The sequence below is a fragment of the Salvelinus fontinalis genome, chromosome 1 (genome assembly GCF_029448725.1).
Source record: "Salvelinus fontinalis isolate EN_2023a chromosome 1, ASM2944872v1, whole genome shotgun sequence".
NCBI lineage: Eukaryota > Metazoa > Chordata > Actinopteri > Salmoniformes > Salmonidae > Salvelinus > Salvelinus fontinalis.
Genome location: NC_074665.1, coordinates 26,297,224 through 26,315,121, shown reverse-complemented (window position 1 = coordinate 26,315,121; position 17,898 = coordinate 26,297,224). Strand labels below are relative to the sequence as shown.

Sequence of the window (17,898 nt, the reverse complement as noted above, 5' to 3'; positions counted from 1 at the left end):
TAAACACTGTTTTGTGGTGGTCGCTGCAGCAGGGAGGAGACAACGGGTGCTGGTCTTTTTATTTAATTTGTCTTCTTTTTTTCCACGGCGCAGCAAGTTTGAGCCAGGCACAATCAAATCAATTGCGGTCGGACTCCCTCTAGTCACTTGTCTTAATTATTTAATCTAACAGAGCTCTTAAAGCATTAGACAAGCTCAGTGCATATATTTTGGGCGGCAGGTAGCCTAGTGGATACCTGCCGTTGGGCCAGTAACCGAAAGGTTGCTAGATCGAATCCCCAAGCTGCCAAGGTAAAAATCTGTCGTTCTGCCCCTGAACAATGCAGTTTACCCACGGTTCCCCGGTAGGCCGTTACTGTAAATAAGAATTTGTTCTTAACTGACTTGCCTAGTTAAAGTAAAGTAAAAAAATATATATAGTTGATTTTGATTTAAAACACGTAAGTGTCTATATATGGAAAAATATGTTAAAACATTTCGACCAATCGATTGGACTAAAGAACAGGTCGACCAAGATCTTTTTTGTTGTTGTCTGGAACAGCCCTGCCTCACTCACACAGGACTGGGTGACCTACTTGTTCAGTCTTATTTAAAAGGGATGTCTGTAACAGTATATGTTGTTCTATAACCAGTGAGTGACCCAACACATGACTCTCACAGGTTTTTACTCATGCACGTGTTTTAGCCCTGGTTCCATTGCTGAGAACCAGGGCAGAATAATCCACTCTACTGGCCGTCAGTGCCAACCTGCACTCTGTTACATCAAGATAATTTTATTGCCCCATTTCATTTAGCACCCACTGCTTTAGCTTGCTATAGCTGCCCCCCCCCCCCCCCCCCCATCCATCTGTATCAAAATAAATACACTCCCCTTGCAAATCCACTGCAGGACCAAGGCCTGATATTTGCAGTTTGCCTAACATCAGGCATCTCTTCCTTGGCCGGATCCCAACTCACACTGCTGTAACAACCAGCTTGATGGATTTGCCTTTTCACTTTCCCAGTGACTCCTGACAGAATGGCATACATTGTATAATATATGTGAATTTGGGCGAACCCTGGTTGTATACTTTTATCTGCTGTACCAGCAGGGAAGGGATGCAGTATTACTAAAATGACACACGGAAGGGACACCCTTCTCTCTCCTTCCCTAACGCGGTCTGTCGCTCTCTCTCCAGTGGGCAACAGTGACGTTCCATCTTCCACACCATGTGCTAAAGTTGGTCGCCAGTGCCATCGTGAATGAGCTGAAGAAGATAAACCAGAATGTCGCTGCCTTGTCTGTGGCCTCGTTCATCATGGACAGACTCTCCTACCTCTTACCAAGCGCACGGCCTGAGCTGGGGGTGGGCCCAGGGCGCTCTGTAGATAGGTGAGTAGAACCTTAAACCATGGCAAACCTGACCGTGCACCACAGAGGTGGGAAAATCACCGAATTAACTTTTATCTCTCCATTACCAATTTGATGTGTTTTGTTAATTATGTTTTGCCGTCATTTCTGAATTAATAAGGTGTTGACTCTTGCTGTCTGTCTGTCTTTCAGATCATTAATGTACAGTGAGGCCAATAGGAGAGAAACGTTCATGTCATGGCCCCACGCCGGGTACAGGTGGGCACAGCCTGACCCTATGGCCCAAGCAGGATTTTACCACCAGGTAGGCAGTGTAAGGACACCATCTCCCATCACCTCTATGTCTCTAATGCTTACATATTCATTTATTTACTATTTCATCCTCCAATTACATGTTTATCATGCATGCACACTAGTTTGCATGCTGTTTGATAGACACGTTGCTGTATGGCACACTATTGCTGACGCAGTATAAAATATATTTATTGCTGTATATAAAGTGTAATAGACTAGTTGGTTTTTATTGCGGATTGCTGAGCCTCATGGTACTTGACTTGGAGTTTCTCACTGTTTGGAAATGCCTTCTCTCTCTTCGTTCCCTCTGCAGCCTGCTTCCACCGGTGATGACAGGGCCATGTGTTTCACATGCAGTGTCTGCCTAGTGTGTTGGGAGCCCACAGATGAACCATGGTGAGTGACACATACTGTGCATTTTGAAAGTAGTCAGACCCCTTGACTTATTCCACACATTGTTACATTACAGCCTTATTCTAAAATAGATTTTAAAAAACAATCCTCATCAATCTACACCCAATACCCTATAATGACAAAGCTAAAACATTTTGTTGTTGCAAATGTATATATATATATATATATTTTTTAATCACATTTTAAGTAAGTATTCAGACCCTTTATGCAGTACTTTGTTGAAGCACCTTTGTCAGCGATGACAGCCTTGTCATCTTGGGTATGATGCTTCAAGCTTGGCACACCTGTATTTGGGGAGTTTCTCCCATTCCTCTCACGCCCTGTCAGGTTGGATGGGGAGCATCACAGCACAACTATTTTCAGGTCTCTCCAGAGATGTTCGATCAGATTCAAGTCCGGCCTCTGGCTGGGCCACTCAAGGACATTGAGGCTTGTCCCGAAGCCACTCCTGCATTGTCTTGGCTGTGTGCTTAGGGTCATTGTCCTATTAGAAGGTGAACCTTCGCCCCAGTCAGAGGTCCTGAGCGCTCTGGAGCAGGTTTTCATCAAGGATCCCTCTGTACTTTGCGTCGTTCATCTTTCCCTCGATCCGCCTAGTCCCTGCCGCTGAAAAACACCCCCACAGCTAGATGCTGCCACCACTAAGTTTAACCGTAGGGATGAAGCCAGGTTTCCTCCAGACGTGACGCTTTGCATTTAGGCCAAAGAGTTCAATCTTGGTTTCATCAGACCAGAGAATCTTGTTTTTCATGGTCAGAGTCTTTAGGTGTTTTTTCCCGCAAACTACAAGCGAGCTGTCATGTGCCTTTTTACTGAGGAGTGGCTTCCGTCTGGCCACTCTAGCATAAGGCCTGATTGGTGGAGTGCTGCGGAGATGGTTGTCCTTCTGGAAGGTTCTCATCTCCACAAAGGGACTCTGGAGCTCTGTCAGAGTGACTGTCTGGTTCTTGGTCACCTCCCTGACCAAGGCCCTTCTCCCCCGATTACTCAGTTTGGCTGGGTGGCCAGCTCTAGCAAGACTCTTGGTGGTTCCAAACTTCTTCCATTTAAGATTGATGGAAGCCACTGTTCTTGGACCTTCAATGCTGTAGAAATGTTTTGGTACACTTCTCTAGATCTGTGCCTCGACACAATCCTGTCTCGGAGCTCTACGGACAATTCCTTTGACCTCATGAATTTGTTTTTGCTCTGACATGCACCGTCAACTGTGAGACCTTATATAGACAGGTGTGTGCCTTGGCAAATCATGTCCAAATTAATTGAATTGACCACAGGTGGACTCCAATCAAGTTGATCATCCTTGAGATGTTTCTCCAATGGAAACCTGAGTTCAATTTCGAGTCTCGTAGCAAAGGGTGTGAATACTTAAGTAAATATGGTATTTCTGTTTTTATTTTTTAATACATTTGCGAACATTTCTAAACCTGTTTTCGCTCTGTCATTATTTTAATACATTTTAGAATAAGGCTGTGACATAACAAAATGTGGAAAAAGTGAATGAGTCTTAATATATTTCAGAATCCACTGTACACACACACACACACCACAACCTTCAGATCGCACATTTATCTACCTCTCAACATAATGATCACGCCCCGGCCTTCCCGTCAGGTCTGAGCACGAGCGACATTCCCCCAACTGTCCATTTGTGAAGGGTGAGCACACCCAGAACGTGCCCCTGTCCGTCACGCTGGCCACCAGCCCCGCACAGTTCCCCACCCCTGATGGCTCAGATAAGATCGCCTGCTACGGCTTCGGCAGCTGCCCACACTTCCTGGCAGCCGCCACCAAGCGTGGCAAGATCTGCATCTGGGACTTGTCCAAGCTCATGAAGGTAAGGCTGTGCAGCGCGGCTAGGTGGGAAACATGTACAGTTTTGTTGATGTCTGCCTCCATGTTTTGTCCTGGATGTCTGGGCCCATTCATCAGACTTAATTGACATGCATACAGCTTATGGCATGAATACATTAATCTATGCGCATAAGGATATTACTAACGTTTGTAAATGTGATTTGATGATTTATGATGTTTTGTGTTCCCCTCAGGTGCACTTGAAATTTGAAATCAACCCCTACGACCCGGCGATCCTGCGACAGCTGATTCTGTCTGGGAGCGAGCTGGCCCTGGGGACCCAGGAGTCCAGGAGGCCCACATTAGCCTGGCTAGAGGACTCCTCCAGCTGCTCAGACATACCAAAACTAGAGGGGGACAGGTACTACTGGACACACCTTTTCTATGTACAGAGTCAATGAAAGTTTCAATGGTGTTAAGTGCGTGTAAAAGAGGAAATGTGAGTTTCTTTTCGTCTCTGTCTCTGCCAGTGACGATCAGTTGGAGGACTCCGACAGTGAAGAGCATTCCAGATCAGAGTCGGTGACCGGTATGAAGCCGCTCTTCAAATCTTGTTACTCTTTCGCTCTGTAGACTTTCTAGGTATCCGTGAGTTGAGCTATCGCATTTTATTTTTGTCCCCTCTTCTGTTCCCAGGCCACCCATCCCAGAGGGAGAGCATGGAGGTGAGCTTGGGCGTGACGGCACTCAGCCTCCTTCAGCAGCCAGAGAAGCTCCAGTGGGAGGTGGTAGCCAGCGTGCTAGAGGACACCGTCAAGGACCTGGAGGAGCTGGGGGCCAACCCTTCCCTGGCCCAGGTCAAGGCCGACAAGGCCAAGGAGAAGCCCGCGGAGCACCACAACATTCCCTTCCCCTGCCTTTTGGCTGGAGGCCTGCTCAGCTACCGCTCTTCCGCCGGCTCCCCGCTTGCCGCCCCACCCCCCTCCGCCCGCCGCACCATGGACGGCCCCCTCAGGACTCAGGGCCCCGAGCTCCCCCATGCCGTGCCTGACCAGGGCCCTGTGGAGATGGAGACCTGCAATCCACCTCCCATGGAGCTGGGCTCGCCAAACCCAGCCGCTCCTGCCGTGCGCAGGACTATGCCTGTGCTCTTGCTCTACAGCATCAAGGAGTCGGACGAGAAGTCGTCGGGCAAAGTGTTTGCCCAGATGAACAATCTGATGAGCAAGGGGCTACATGAGGAGGGCTTCTCCGTGCCGCAGATCATCGAGATGGAGTTCGACACTCACGAGCAGCTGCTGCTCCAGGACCCGCCCATCACCTACATCCAGCAGTTTGCAGACGCTGCCGCAAACCTAGCCGCCCTGGACGGGGACAAGTGGAGCTCGCTGGCGCCGCGGCCCGGAGCCCTGGTGCAGTGCCTGCGGCTGCCCAAGCAGCTGGAAGAGGAGAACCTCTACGTGGACTCCATCACGCCCTGTTCAGACGGCGTGCACTTGCTGGTGGGGCTACAGCCATGCTCCGTGGAGTCTCTCAGCGCCATCAACCAGGTGGAGGCCCTCAACAACCTTAACCGCCTCCACTCAGCCCTCTGCAGCCGCCGTAAGGGAGAGCTCCAGCCCCTGCCCACACTGGCCAACGGCCACGAGGCCCTTCCCTCCGCCTCTCCCCCTCAGACCCCACTCATCCTGCCCCCCCCTGACCAGCGACAACAGCCGTCCAGGCCCCTGGGAGGCTGTGGCGGTGGGGGCTATCTGGCCCTCTACAAGCTCAACTACTCCACCCGCATTGTCACTCTGGAGGAGGAACCTGTCAAGGTGCAGCACATCAGAGACCCCCGGGACGCCGTCACCTCCCTCATCCTGCTCCCGCCAGATGTGCTGGACGGGAGGGAGGACGACAGCGAGGAGGCCCCGGAGGAGACGCATCGGCGTGGGCTTAAAAACGGCTCTGGTTGTGGGCCAGGGACTGGTACTAGCAGCACAGCTGCTCCCAGCAGCACCAAGGTGAAGCAGGCGGACGTGGTCGGACTGGGCCACCTGGTGGTCACCACTCAGGCAGGGTACATCATGATCCTGGACCTGTCCACTTTGGAGGTCCTGGCCAAAGTGGAGCCGCCCAAGAAGGACGGGATAGTGGATGAGATTGACCCTTTCGTCGCAGTCACCTACTGCTCCGGGACTGACCGCCTTTGCGCTTGCACTAAAGGTGAGGACGGCTCCACAATCTAGGCTACAAATATCTCTTCTTAGATTCGCCAGGTTTTAATGGTGCAGATCATGTTTTACAGTTTGTAATAGTTGTAATGTATCTCACAACAGCTGGATATGTGTTTAGTATGTATGATACAACAATGAAAACGACTGCAGAAAAGTAACCTTTTTTATTTCACCTTTATTTAACCAGGTAGGCTAGTTGAGAACAAGTTCTCATTTACAACTGCGACCTGGCCAAGATAAAGCATAGCAGTGTGAACAGACAACAACACAGTTACACATGGAGTAAACAATAAACAAGTCAATAACACAGTAGGAAAAAAACAAAATGAGTCTATATACATTGTGTGCAAAAGGCATGAGGTAGGCAATAAATAGGCCATAGGAGCGAATAATTACAATTTAGCAGATTAACACTGGAGTGATAAATCATCTGATGATCATGAGCAAGTAGAGATACTGGTGTGCAAAAGAGCAGAAAAATAAATAAATCAAAACAGTAAGGGGATGAGGTAGGTAAATTGGGTGGGTTGTTTACAGATGGACTATGTACAGCTGCAGCGATCTGTTAGCTGCTCAGATAGCAGATGTTTAAAGTTGGTGAGGGAAATAAAAGTCTCCAACTTCAGCGATTTTTGCAAGTCGCAGAAACCTGCGACGCCGTCTGTGCGGCTGACATTGAGCGAGTCCTGGAGGGTGGTATTTTGCTCTAGGGTTGGGATGGGCTACTACTGAAGTTTATATTTAATTTCCCCCCCTGAGTCAGGTTTGTCTTTGAACATTTGTATTGTGGTCTGGTCCACCAGCTGTTTTACAGTCTGTGTTGCAGGCTGGCTTTCAACGAAAGCAGAAAAGAAACAAGTTGTTATATGATTACATTTTTTTATTCATTCTATAGCAGGCATGACTGATTTTTAAGGGGAATTACGTTTCCTCTTTGGTAGAACAAAGAGACAGTTGTCGGTGGCCACTTTCTCAGGCTACTTCTTAGACATGTAGCTTTTGGATCTCTTTCATATTTAGTATGTTTTCAGTCTTACTACTGTCATCTAACCCCCCCCCCCCCAGGTGGAGAACTTCACTTCCTTCAAATTGGAGGTGTGTGTGACGATATAGATGACGCCGACATTTTTGTCGATGGCCCCCTTTCTAAAGGGTCTGAACAGCTGTTGGAGGGTACCAAGCCCTCGTCCAACCCCTCAAGCCCAGGGATCACAGGTAGGAGATTGCAGACCCCGTTACGCTTCACGTCTCTGCTCATTCAATAACTGTCTGCAGTTTGTTGGTAATTTAATAGGTGGTGAGAAAACTGAGTAGTCGTCGCTTATTGGAACCTTCTTTCCATTGAAATCATATGCTGATAGACAACATGATACTGTCCAGACAGTGAAAAAGCCACGATCACAGTCAAGTTCTTTACATCCTGTGATATTTTAAATTATTATTTTTTTATATATTTTTTTACTCTGCCAACCTCCTCTCCCTGTAAGGAGTTGACCTCCTGGTGGACCAAGCGTTGGCCGTGGAGAGCCTGACGTCGCTGGTGGAGCTGACACGCTTCGAGACGCTGACGCCGCGCTTCTCAGCCACGGTGCCGCCCTGCTGGGTGGAGGTGCAGCAGGAGCAGCAGCAGCGTCGCCACCCCCAGCATCTGCACCAGCAGCACCATGGAGACGCCGCCCAGCACACACGCACCTGGAAGCTGCAGAGCGACAGGTACGGACGTGTGGGCGTGACAGGGTGGGTATGGGTGTGGGTAGAATACTTATGGGGTGTGTGCACTTAGTCACTGAGGCATTTCTCGTAAGTCTGTCCGCAAACGCCACACATTAATACATAAACACGCTGTTTCATAATGGCTGTACATTTTGTATGTTCTCACGCACTAGAAATTCCTCATTTGAGGACTACATCTACATGTTCCTTTTAACGTTGAACTTATATGTTGACATAATCTCACAAGCTCCTATTGAAAACAAAAGTAGCCTAGGATATGTTGACTTTTTAAGACTAGAAAGTAGAATCTTATTTGTGTAGGTGAATAATGCGGCCATGTTTTCCTTGTGGGTTGTAGCTCCAGCTGGGACGAGCATGTGTTTGAACTGGTCCTTCCCAAGGCCTGCATGGTGGGCCACGTGGACTTCAAGTTCGTCATGAATGCCAACATCACTAACATTCCTCAGATCCAGATCACCCTGCTGAAGAACAAGGCCCCAGGTCTGGGCAAGGTCAATGGTGAGGACACTCACCACTCTGTTGCCTTGGCTAATTTTGAAAAGACAGTATCTGGAACATATACTATGAACAGGAGGACTGGTTACCGTAGAGAAACTAGCCTTTTGCAGGGAAATATTCACCATATCATTTATGATCATGCATGACATCACATTTTAGTCTTATTTGTAGATGTCCTTGTCTGCCTCTGCTGCCTACCGTCTCTCAATTCGTCAAAAGAAATGTATATAATTTTCTCTCCAGAGACGGCAGTTGACAGACAGATCTCCTTCCCCCTGACCCATGTCCTCCATGCCAACGGGGAGAGGAACGGACAGCCGCTTATGCACGACTTCACAGACGACATCCAGTTCATGGACATCGAAGAGACACCAGGTAGGGAGCTGCAGGGACAGGCAGCCAGCGTCGATAGACAGACTTTTATTTTTCTTCCTCAGCCGGTGTTTGACACTTATTGTGGGTTGCGTCACCAGATTGTAGATGATTAGCGTTACTGGTGATTTTGAGTGTAAAGCAGCAATCCGAGGGGTTCCTCAGCCAAGCGGCGGTTTCATCACATTGCTCTTCCCCGTACAGGCTCCAGGCTGTGCACCTTCCTAGAGGACCATAAGGAGGATATATTGTGTGGTCCTGTGTGGTTGGCCAGTGGTTTGGACCTCTCAGGCCACGCTGGGATGCTTAGCCTCACCAGCCCCAAGCTGGTCAAAGGTAACAGTATCTGCAACATTGAGTCACATTGAAGAAATCATACAGACTTGAAAGCATTGGCCACTTTAATAAATGGATGACTAGTTACTTTAATAATGGCACTTTTAATAATGTTTACACATCTAACGTCACTCATCTCATATGTATATACTGTATTTTATACCATCTATTGCATCTTGCCTATGCCTCTCTGTCATTGGTCATCCGTATATTCTTATTCCATTCCTTTACGTAGATTTGTGTGTATTAGGTAGTTGTTGTGGAATTGTTAGATATTGCTGCACTGTCGGAACTAGAAGCTACACTCGCAATAACATCTGCTAACCATGTGTATTTGACCAAAAGATTTGATTTGATGGCCATTTGTGTTCTCAGAACTTTCTGCTGTGAATCCTCTCCCCCTGTCTATGTACATATTGTATGTTAGATTTAGTTAAAGTGGCGTTTCTGCTGGTTTGTCCCCCTCCCTGCAGGCATGGCCGGGGGCAAGTACCGCTCATTCCTGGTGCACATCAAGGCGGTGAGCGACAAGGGCATGGAGGAGAGTCCCAGGCCGGTGATGAGGATGCCCATTGCCAAGCCCCAGAGCAGCAAGGGCCATTCCCTCTCCACCCTGCTGCAGAGGGCACAGGCCACCAAGGTACAGAGGGAAAACAAATTGAATTTTACATCAAAGCTGTTTATTTCACGAGTCTTTCTCTGCACACCTGAGGCACACCTGAGGCATTTCTGACTGATGGTGCAGTTGTGTAATGGAGTTGTGTAAGTTGAGTGCATGAATAGCCTTGACTGTAGCCTTCTCCTTTGTCTCCATCTGGTGGGAGAGTAGTGCCATTGCCAGGTTGTCAGTGAAAAGTTGGTGTCAAATTGCTCTGATGTGGCTTCCTCATACCAGCAACATCCCGTTATTGAAGGAGAACATTTTCTCTCCATTAGTTTATAGCTCTAGAATTTGGTCCTCTGGTGTTGTACTGTTATCCGCTTTTTAAAAAAATAGGCTGTCTCTCCCATTTAGGAAAAGGCCTCCACTTCCAAAGCAGATCCTCCAGCTCAGTCGAAGAAACCTGACAACCTCCGAGGGTGCGACCTTCTCCAGGAGGTGTCCGTCACAATCAGAAGGTTTAAGAAGACGTCCATACCAAAAGAAAGGTTTGGTGCTTTCCTTAGTGCCTTTGTGTCACCAAAACACTTAACTATTGTAGAATCCCAACACTTTAATCAAATGCTTTATTTTCTCATCTTGCACTGTATATACTCAGAGCATGCACTGACCAACTGGCAAGTGTCTTCACTGACATTTTCAACCTCTCCCAGTCTGTAATACCTACATGTTTCAAGCAGACCACCATAGTCCCTGTGCCCAAGAATGCCAAGGTAACCTGTCTAAATGACTATCGCCCCGTAGCAATCACATCTGTACTCATGAAATGCTTTGAAAGGCTGGTTATGGCTCACATCAACCCCATCATCCAGACACTCTGGATACCACTCCAATTCGCTTACCGCCCCAACAGATCCACAGATGATACATTCTCAATTGCACTCCACGCTGCCCTTTCCCGCTTGGACAAAAGGAACACCTACGTGACAATGCTTTTCATTGACTACAGCTCAGCGTTCAATGCCATAGTGCCCTCCAAGTTCATCACTAAGCTAAGGACCCTGGGACTGACACCTCCCTCTGAAACTGGATCCTAGGTGGTGAGGGTAGGCAACAACACATCCGCCACGCTGACCCTCAACACGGGGTGCATGCTTAGTCCTCTCCTGTACTTCCTGTTCATCCACGATTAAGTTTGACGACGACACGACAGTGGTAGGCCAGATCGCCGCCGGCAATCTGGTGCCAGGACAAAGTCAGCAAGACAAAGGAGCTAATCGTGGACTACAGGAAACGGAGGGCCGAGCGCACCCCCATTCACACTGACTGGGCTGCAGTGGAGCGGGTCGAAGAGCTTCAAGTTCCTCGGTGTAAACATCACAGAGGATCTATCGTGATCCAAACACCCCGACACAGTCGCGTTGAGGGCACAACAATGCTTTTTTAAAATATATTTTGCATGGGCCCTCAGATCCACAAAGTTCTACCGCTGCACTATTGAGAGCATACCGACTGGCTGCATCAACGCTTGTTATGGCAACTGCTTGGCATCCGACCGCAAGGCGCTACAGAGGGTAGTGCGTTCGACCAAGTACATCACTGGGGCCGAGCTCCCTACCATCCAGGACCTCTATACCTGGTGGTGTCCGAGGAAGGCCCTAAAAAATTGTCAGACTCCAGCCACCCAAGTCATAGACTGTTCTCTCTGCTACTGCACGGTGTACCGGTGCACCAAGGATTGGAACCAACAGGACCCTGAACAGCTTCTTCACCCAAGCCATAAGACTGTTAAATAGTTATCTAACTAGTTAAACAAATAGCGACCCGGACTATCTGCATTGACCTTTTTTGCACTCGCATTTTTGACTCATCACATATGCTGCTGCAACTGTTTACGATCTGTCACTTTATTCCTAGTTATACACTGAGAGTATAAAACATTAAGGACACCTTCTTAATATTTAGTTGCACCCTCCCTTTTGCTCTCAGAACATTCTTAATTCGTTGGGGCATGGACTACAAGGTGTCAAGCGTTTCACAGGGATGCTGGCCCATGTTGACTCCAGTGTTTCCCACGGTTGTGTCAAGTTGGCTGGCTGTCCTTTTGAGTGGTGGCCCGAGCTTGACGCACACAGGAAACTGTTGAGCGTGAAAAACCCAGCAGCGTTACAGTTCTTGACACAAACCGGTGTGCCTGGCACCTGCTACCTTATCCCGTTCAAAGGCACTTACAATATTGTCTTAACTGTTCACCGTCTGAATGGCACACATACACAATCCATGTCTTAAGGCTTGCAAATCATTATTTAACCTGTCCTCTCCCCTTCATCTATACTGATTTTGAAGTGGTTTTAACAATTGAAATCAATAAGGGTTCATAGCTTGCGCCCGGATTTACCTGGTCAGTCTGTCATGGAAAGAGCAGGTGTCCTTAATGTTTTGTACACTCAGTGTATGTACATATCTACCTCAATTACCTCGTAATGCTACACACAGACTCGGTACTGGTACCCCTTATATATATATATATATATATATAGAGCAAAGTTATCGTTACTTATTGTGTGTCTTACTTTCATTACATGTTTTACTTTTCTATTATTTCTCTATTTTCTTTCTCTCTGCATTGTTGGGAAGGGCCCGTAAGTAAGCATTTCACTGTTAGTCCACACCTGTTGTTTACAAAGCATGTGACGGACAGCATTTGTTTTCTATTACGAGAACCGAGATTTGTTTTGATACTCGCTACACCATTGCAGTAAAACAATGTTATGTCATGAGAACTAACCGATCCTTCGGTTTGTCTGTCTACTCCAGAGTCCAGCGCTGTGCCATGCTGCAGTTCCCAGATTTCCATGAGAAGCTGTTGAACGGGCTGTGTAAGCGGGAAGACGAGGGACCTGGCACAGAGCACTCCCAGAGCCTTATCCTGGACTGCCTCTGCTGGCTGGCTGGAGTCTATTCCAACGGACCCTGCAGGTGGGGCTGAGAGGATGAAAGTGGGATGCGATATTCATAGGGATGCTGAGATCTATCTACTCTTTACATGCAGTAAAGAAACCATTGGAATTCGACCAAAATAATGGAAATTCCACGCACGTGTCCCCCCCAACCATGGGAGATGTATCCAGACTCTCCTCATTGACACATAGCATACTTTAGCATACTTTTAGCCTATTGTTTGTGTCTTTAACGCTACGTTAGGGTAAAAATCTGAGTATAATGCTTGTATGGATGTCAACCCCAATACAGTTCGTTAAGGTCACCAATCAACTGCGTTACACATAAAAACTGCATCAACTACCACCCAAGATGTATATATGGCTAGCTATGCTACCAGCTTATACAAACAGGAGTTAGCATTTAGCAGAATCTTTTTTTCGAATCCCGGAAAGGACAACTTCTAAATATTATGCAGCTAAATATATCAATCAAATTTTAGTAGCCTGTGAGAACACTTAAATGGTGACCGATTTTGACAAGTAGCCCCTTTTGTTAGATCAGATGTTTAGAAGGGCCTCCAACGACACGTCCTCGCCGTTTCCCTGCCGCTTTTCTTCCGTTGTTCCTTTAGCGCATGTATATGGCTCTGAGATGAGAGATTATTATCGTTCTGATGCAGGGAGCACTGTACTGTGTTTGGTCACGTATCAACATGTTCTGTTTGTTGTTTTCCTTCCAGCCTGAGAGAAGGAAAGGAGGCTATGCTGACGAAAACAAGGAAACGGCTGACAGACATTGTGCGGGTGTGTTTTTTTGAGGCTGGACGGAGTATAGCCCACAAATGCGCCCGCTTTCTTGCACTTTGTATTAGGTGAGTTAGGCTTTTCATGAATGCTGCGACTTCGTTTCGTGACCCGTACTCTTTGTCGATGCTTGTGCGATATGGTAGGTGTGCACTTTTTGTAACTTGTTTTTGCGTCGCCAGTAATGGAAAAGGGGAACCCAGTCAGCAGGGCTTTGGCATGGGTCTACTGAAGGCTCTGCTGGACAATATGCCTTACTTGCCCGCAGCAGCAACAGGTGGTAAGTATAACTTGACCTTTTTCCACAATTTTATCTCTGAGCATGGATAGAGGGCCTCTGAATTGTCAGAATTGGTATTGTTTTGGAAGTGCGTGGTTTTGCAAGGCATGTGTCATAAGTCTCTCTCTCATTCTCTCACTCTCAGGATCGGTGTTCTGGTACTTTGTGCTGCTGAACTATGTGAAGGATGAGGACCTGGCAGGCTGCAGCACGGCCTGTGCCTCTCTGCTCACAGCAGTCTCCCGGCAACTGCAGGACCGCCTCACTCCCCTGGAGGCTTTGCTACAGACCAGGTAGGCCTTTTCACCCTGTAGTGTCCATACGCCCCAATCAGGACCTAAAGAAACCAAAAAGCACTAGCGGTAATGTTGTGATTAGACTACCATAAAGGCTAGTTTGTGTTGAACCCAGCTTGCCTCTTTCTATTGTAATGCTCTGTACCGTGTCTCTCCTCCACAGATACGGCCTGTACAGTTCCCCCTTCGACCCAGTGCTGTTTGACCTGGAAGTCAGCGGCTCCTGTAAGAATGCCTTCAACAGCAGCATCGGCGTCCAGTCTGACGAGATTGACCTTTCTGAAATTCTCTCAGGTCTGCACCACATTCTACCTTATTGCTTACACCTATCCAATCCCTTCAAGAACTATCGGAAATAAATGTTGGTCTGGGCTGTACTTTGTGTGTGTGTGTCTCTTGCAGGGAACGGTAAGGTAAGCAGCTGTGCGGCGGCCGAGGGCAGCTTCACGGCCCTCACCGGGCTCCTGGAGGTGGAGCCACTGCACTTTACCTGTATCTCCACCAGCGACGGAACCAGGGTGGAGAGGGACGACGCAAGCATGTTCACAGGTACCCAACTCGCCTTTTTTACCTCCAGAAACGGGAACATTAAACACGGGCATCGTCACGTTTCTTCCTCAGGGATTTTGAGTGATGCTCCTGACCTTTGCCCCCTCCTCCCAGTGAGCACGTTTGGGGTGACCCCAGCAGTGGGTGGCCTGTCGGCGGGCACGGTGGGCGAGGCGTCTACGGCGTTGAGCTCTGCCGCCCAGGTGGCTCTGCAGTCGCTGTCCCACGCCATGGTGTCTGCAGAGCAGCAGCTGCAGGTGCTCCAGGAGAAACAGCAGCAGCTGCTCAAACTGCAGCAACAGGTCAGGGACTCCAGCACCCGTAGTGGCACCGACATGTCCCGACACCTGTATGCACACCCATACGCTTGCACAAAGGCACAGACATACAATCACGTACTCACACATGCGCATGCAATACAGTCTTATCTAAGCCCTTATTTACCAATACACACGTATACGAAGATCCTATGTCAGACTTCATGTAGCCGTGTGTTGACTGTTTCCTGTTAGCCGAGTAGTAATCCTGTGTGTTCGGAACAGAAGGCCAAGCTGGAGGCAAAGCTGCACCAGACCACGTCAGCAGCAGCTGCGGCCTCCGGCGTAGGGCCCATCCACAACTCTGTGCCTTCCAGCACCCCCGGCTTCTTCATCCACCCCTCTGACGTCATCCCCCCGACGCCCAAGACCACCCCACTGTTCATGACGCCCCCGCTCACCCCGCCCAACGAGGCGGTGTCGGCAGCCATCAGTGTGGAGTTGGCCCAGCTCTTCCCCGGCTCCATGATGGACCCAGCGCCCGTAAACCTGGCCGCACACAACAAGAACAGCCAGAAAGCCAAGCCGGTCAGTAACATGGACAACTCTATAGCTCATAGCACAGCAGTTATGTTGTGTGTGCTTTACATGAACACCAAGGGATTTTTGTTACATTGTGTCAAATAATGCAAACTATTTCAATTAAGTTTGTTTTACTACCTGTTTTGACTGAAAAGCGTCTGTGTTTGTTCCAGAATCCTATGGGCAGCGGTCTGGCTTTGGTCATCTCTCAAGCCTCTCACTTCCTCCAGCCTCCTCCGCAACAGTCCATCATTATCGAGCGCATGCACTCTGGTAGGAACACTTACCTTTTTTTTGTCTCTTTGACTTGGTTAACAGTTGTAACTTTTTTAACTCAAAAGGATATATCACGAGTAGATGACAAACGGGGATTCATTTGGGATGTAACCAAGTTGTTTAGGTGAGCTCGTGTGTGTGTGTAAATATCTCTCCTCTTGTCCCAGGAGCGCGGAGGTTTGTGACGCTCGACTTCGGTCGCCCCGTGCTGCTGACCGATGCTCTGATCCCCACCTGTGGGGACCTGGCCTCTCTGTCCATCGACATCTGGACGCTGGGCGAGGAGGTGGATGGACGCAGGCTGGTAGTGGCCACGGACATCAGCACTCACTCCCTCATCCTACACGACCTGTTGCCACCCCCTGTCTGTCGCTTCATGAAGGTCAGTGGCATTTGGTGCATTATCTCTGAAGATTTATTCCCCCCCCCCCCCCCATTTCACAGGTTAGAGTAAGTATCTGAACTCGAAGGTCGCCAAAGAGAAATACCTTTTTATTTTGTTAGTTTCTTTGGTGAGCATTCTGTGAGAAAATCACTGTGCTTAACAGCAACCATTTTCCCACACCTTAACCTGTCCTCCTGTCAATCCCACCCACCTACGCCCAACAGATCACAGTGATTGGGCGTTATGGCAGCACCAACGCCCGGGCCAAGATCCCATTGGGCTTCTACTATGGCCACACCTACATCCTGCCCTGGGAGAGCGAGCTGAAGCTGATGCACGACCCCCTGAGGGGGGAGTGTGAGGCGGCCAGCCAGCCTGACGTGCACCAGCACCTGGCCATGATGGTGGCCCTGCAGGAGGACATCCAGTGCAGGTCAGAGGTCGTACTATCCCACTAGTTTGCTCACTGATTGTCTGATTTAGTGAGTCAAGGAGTAGGAAAGGTTTTATGTGATATACTTGACATAGCCACGGTAGTCCAGAATCAATATATAGGAAAACTGTATACATAAGCTGCATGCCCAGTTGACTCTCCATCTTTCTCTAGGTACAACCTGGCGTGCCACCGGCTGGAGACGTTACTCCAGAACATCGACCTGCCTCCTCTCAACAGTGCCAACAACGCCCAGTACTTCCTGCGCAAGCCCGACAAGGCGGTGGAGGAGGACTCTCGGGTCTTTTCGGCCTACCAGGACTGTATTCAGCTGCAGCTGCAGCTCAACCTGGCCCACCACGCCGTTCAGAGACTCCGCGTGTCCCTAGGGGCCGGGCGCAAGGTCCTGCCGGAACCCTACGACCCCCGGGAGCTCATCCAGAACTCATCCACCGAGCAGCTGAGAACCATCATCCGCTACCTGCTGGACACACTCCTCAGCCTGCTGCACTCCAACAACGGTGAGATGTCTGGGAGGGCCACAGGGTCTGGATCAGGGATGGGGGTCTACTTTTCTGACTGTCCCATATTCATACATCTCTGTTGGCCTAGCTTCAAACCAATATCATCCTTTACCCGATTGTCCGTTGTCCTCACAACATCCCTAGGGGACATTGGTATTGTCTTTCTGTGTTTGATCTGCTTGGTGAGTCGCACCTCAATACGTGCGTTTTCCCCTTGCAAAAGCCTAACGCATTTTTGGACGTTATAGCCATGTTTGAGCATGAATTATTTCAAGTGATGTAAGAATGAATTTTTAAAAACTTTCCCATCTTTTTAGGAATGAATCAATAATTTTCTCTGCCCGCACTTGCCTTTTGAATTGAAAAAGCATACATATTTAATGTTTGCTATCCATATTCTCACAAGGCATTCTGTATGGTCTCATTGGAAAAAGTTGCACTTTGATAACTCTCTTTTTAAAGTTGTTCAAAGTTAACCCGAAAGCCCACGGCGCTGTTAAGTGTGCTTAACAATCTCCTTCTCTCACCCATCAAATCCCCACTGATGTTCCCTAGCAGCTCGTCGTACAGTTTCATGAGTCTCCTCTCGTGAAAGAGAATAATGGATTACCCCCCTTGCTGCTGATGCTGCCTGGCTTTATACCTGCACTGTCTCTGTACACTCAGTGAATTCCAATGGGCCCTGTTTACAGCAGTGCAAAGGAGCCTTTAAATTTCTATTTTCTCTCTGAAGTGAAGCGCTGCTATTTAAAGGACTGGGGTTTTCTTGTCATATGAAACCCCTTTTCTAGGATAGCTGAATTATAATTTTATTTTACTGTTGAAGGCTATTTGATTTAGTCAAGTGCATTTTGCTATTAAATGTTTTGGGCTGTCACTTGCTTTTTACCCCTCTGTTGCGTCTTCTCCTCCATTATTTAACATACCTTCTCAGTGGATCTCTGTCCTTGGTACAGTATT

General features: G+C 48.4%; 1 protein-coding gene across 21 annotated transcripts in view; it reads left to right on the top strand.

Moving 5' to 3' along the window:
- LOC129851277 (baculoviral IAP repeat-containing protein 6-like) overlaps positions 1 to 17,898 on the top strand; it is a 143,749-nt gene that overhangs the window by 23,022 nt on the left and 102,829 nt on the right. For 13 of the 21 annotated variants that reach the window (XM_055917776.1, XM_055917814.1, XM_055917760.1 and 10 more), the window contains exons 4-29: positions 1,179 to 1,372; positions 1,544 to 1,664; positions 1,959 to 2,041; positions 3,671 to 3,893; positions 4,105 to 4,271; positions 4,381 to 4,439; positions 4,547 to 6,058; positions 7,135 to 7,284; positions 7,557 to 7,806; positions 8,141 to 8,301; positions 8,545 to 8,676; positions 8,878 to 9,009; positions 9,483 to 9,649; positions 10,025 to 10,158; positions 12,428 to 12,589; positions 13,293 to 13,424; positions 13,539 to 13,636; positions 13,782 to 13,929; positions 14,096 to 14,226; positions 14,335 to 14,481; positions 14,596 to 14,783; positions 15,024 to 15,326; positions 15,494 to 15,593; positions 15,764 to 15,978; positions 16,206 to 16,414; positions 16,589 to 16,935. In XM_055917776.1, coding sequence (XP_055773751.1) covers positions 1,179 to 1,372; positions 1,544 to 1,664; positions 1,959 to 2,041; positions 3,671 to 3,893; positions 4,105 to 4,271; positions 4,381 to 4,439; positions 4,547 to 6,058; positions 7,135 to 7,284; positions 7,557 to 7,806; positions 8,141 to 8,301; positions 8,545 to 8,676; positions 8,878 to 9,009; positions 9,483 to 9,649; positions 10,025 to 10,158; positions 12,428 to 12,589; positions 13,293 to 13,424; positions 13,539 to 13,636; positions 13,782 to 13,929; positions 14,096 to 14,226; positions 14,335 to 14,481; positions 14,596 to 14,783; positions 15,024 to 15,326; positions 15,494 to 15,593; positions 15,764 to 15,978; positions 16,206 to 16,414; positions 16,589 to 16,935 — 5,665 coding nt within the window. The remainder of the gene's footprint in view (positions 1 to 1,178; positions 1,373 to 1,543; positions 1,665 to 1,958; positions 2,042 to 3,670; positions 3,894 to 4,104; positions 4,272 to 4,380; positions 4,440 to 4,546; positions 6,059 to 7,134; positions 7,285 to 7,556; positions 7,807 to 8,140; positions 8,302 to 8,544; positions 8,677 to 8,877; positions 9,010 to 9,482; positions 9,650 to 10,024; positions 10,159 to 12,427; positions 12,590 to 13,292; positions 13,425 to 13,538; positions 13,637 to 13,781; positions 13,930 to 14,095; positions 14,227 to 14,334; positions 14,482 to 14,595; positions 14,784 to 15,023; positions 15,327 to 15,493; positions 15,594 to 15,763; positions 15,979 to 16,205; positions 16,415 to 16,588; positions 16,936 to 17,898) is intronic. The other 8 variants (XM_055917753.1, XM_055917832.1, XM_055917851.1 and 5 more) reach the window with 4 other exon arrangements.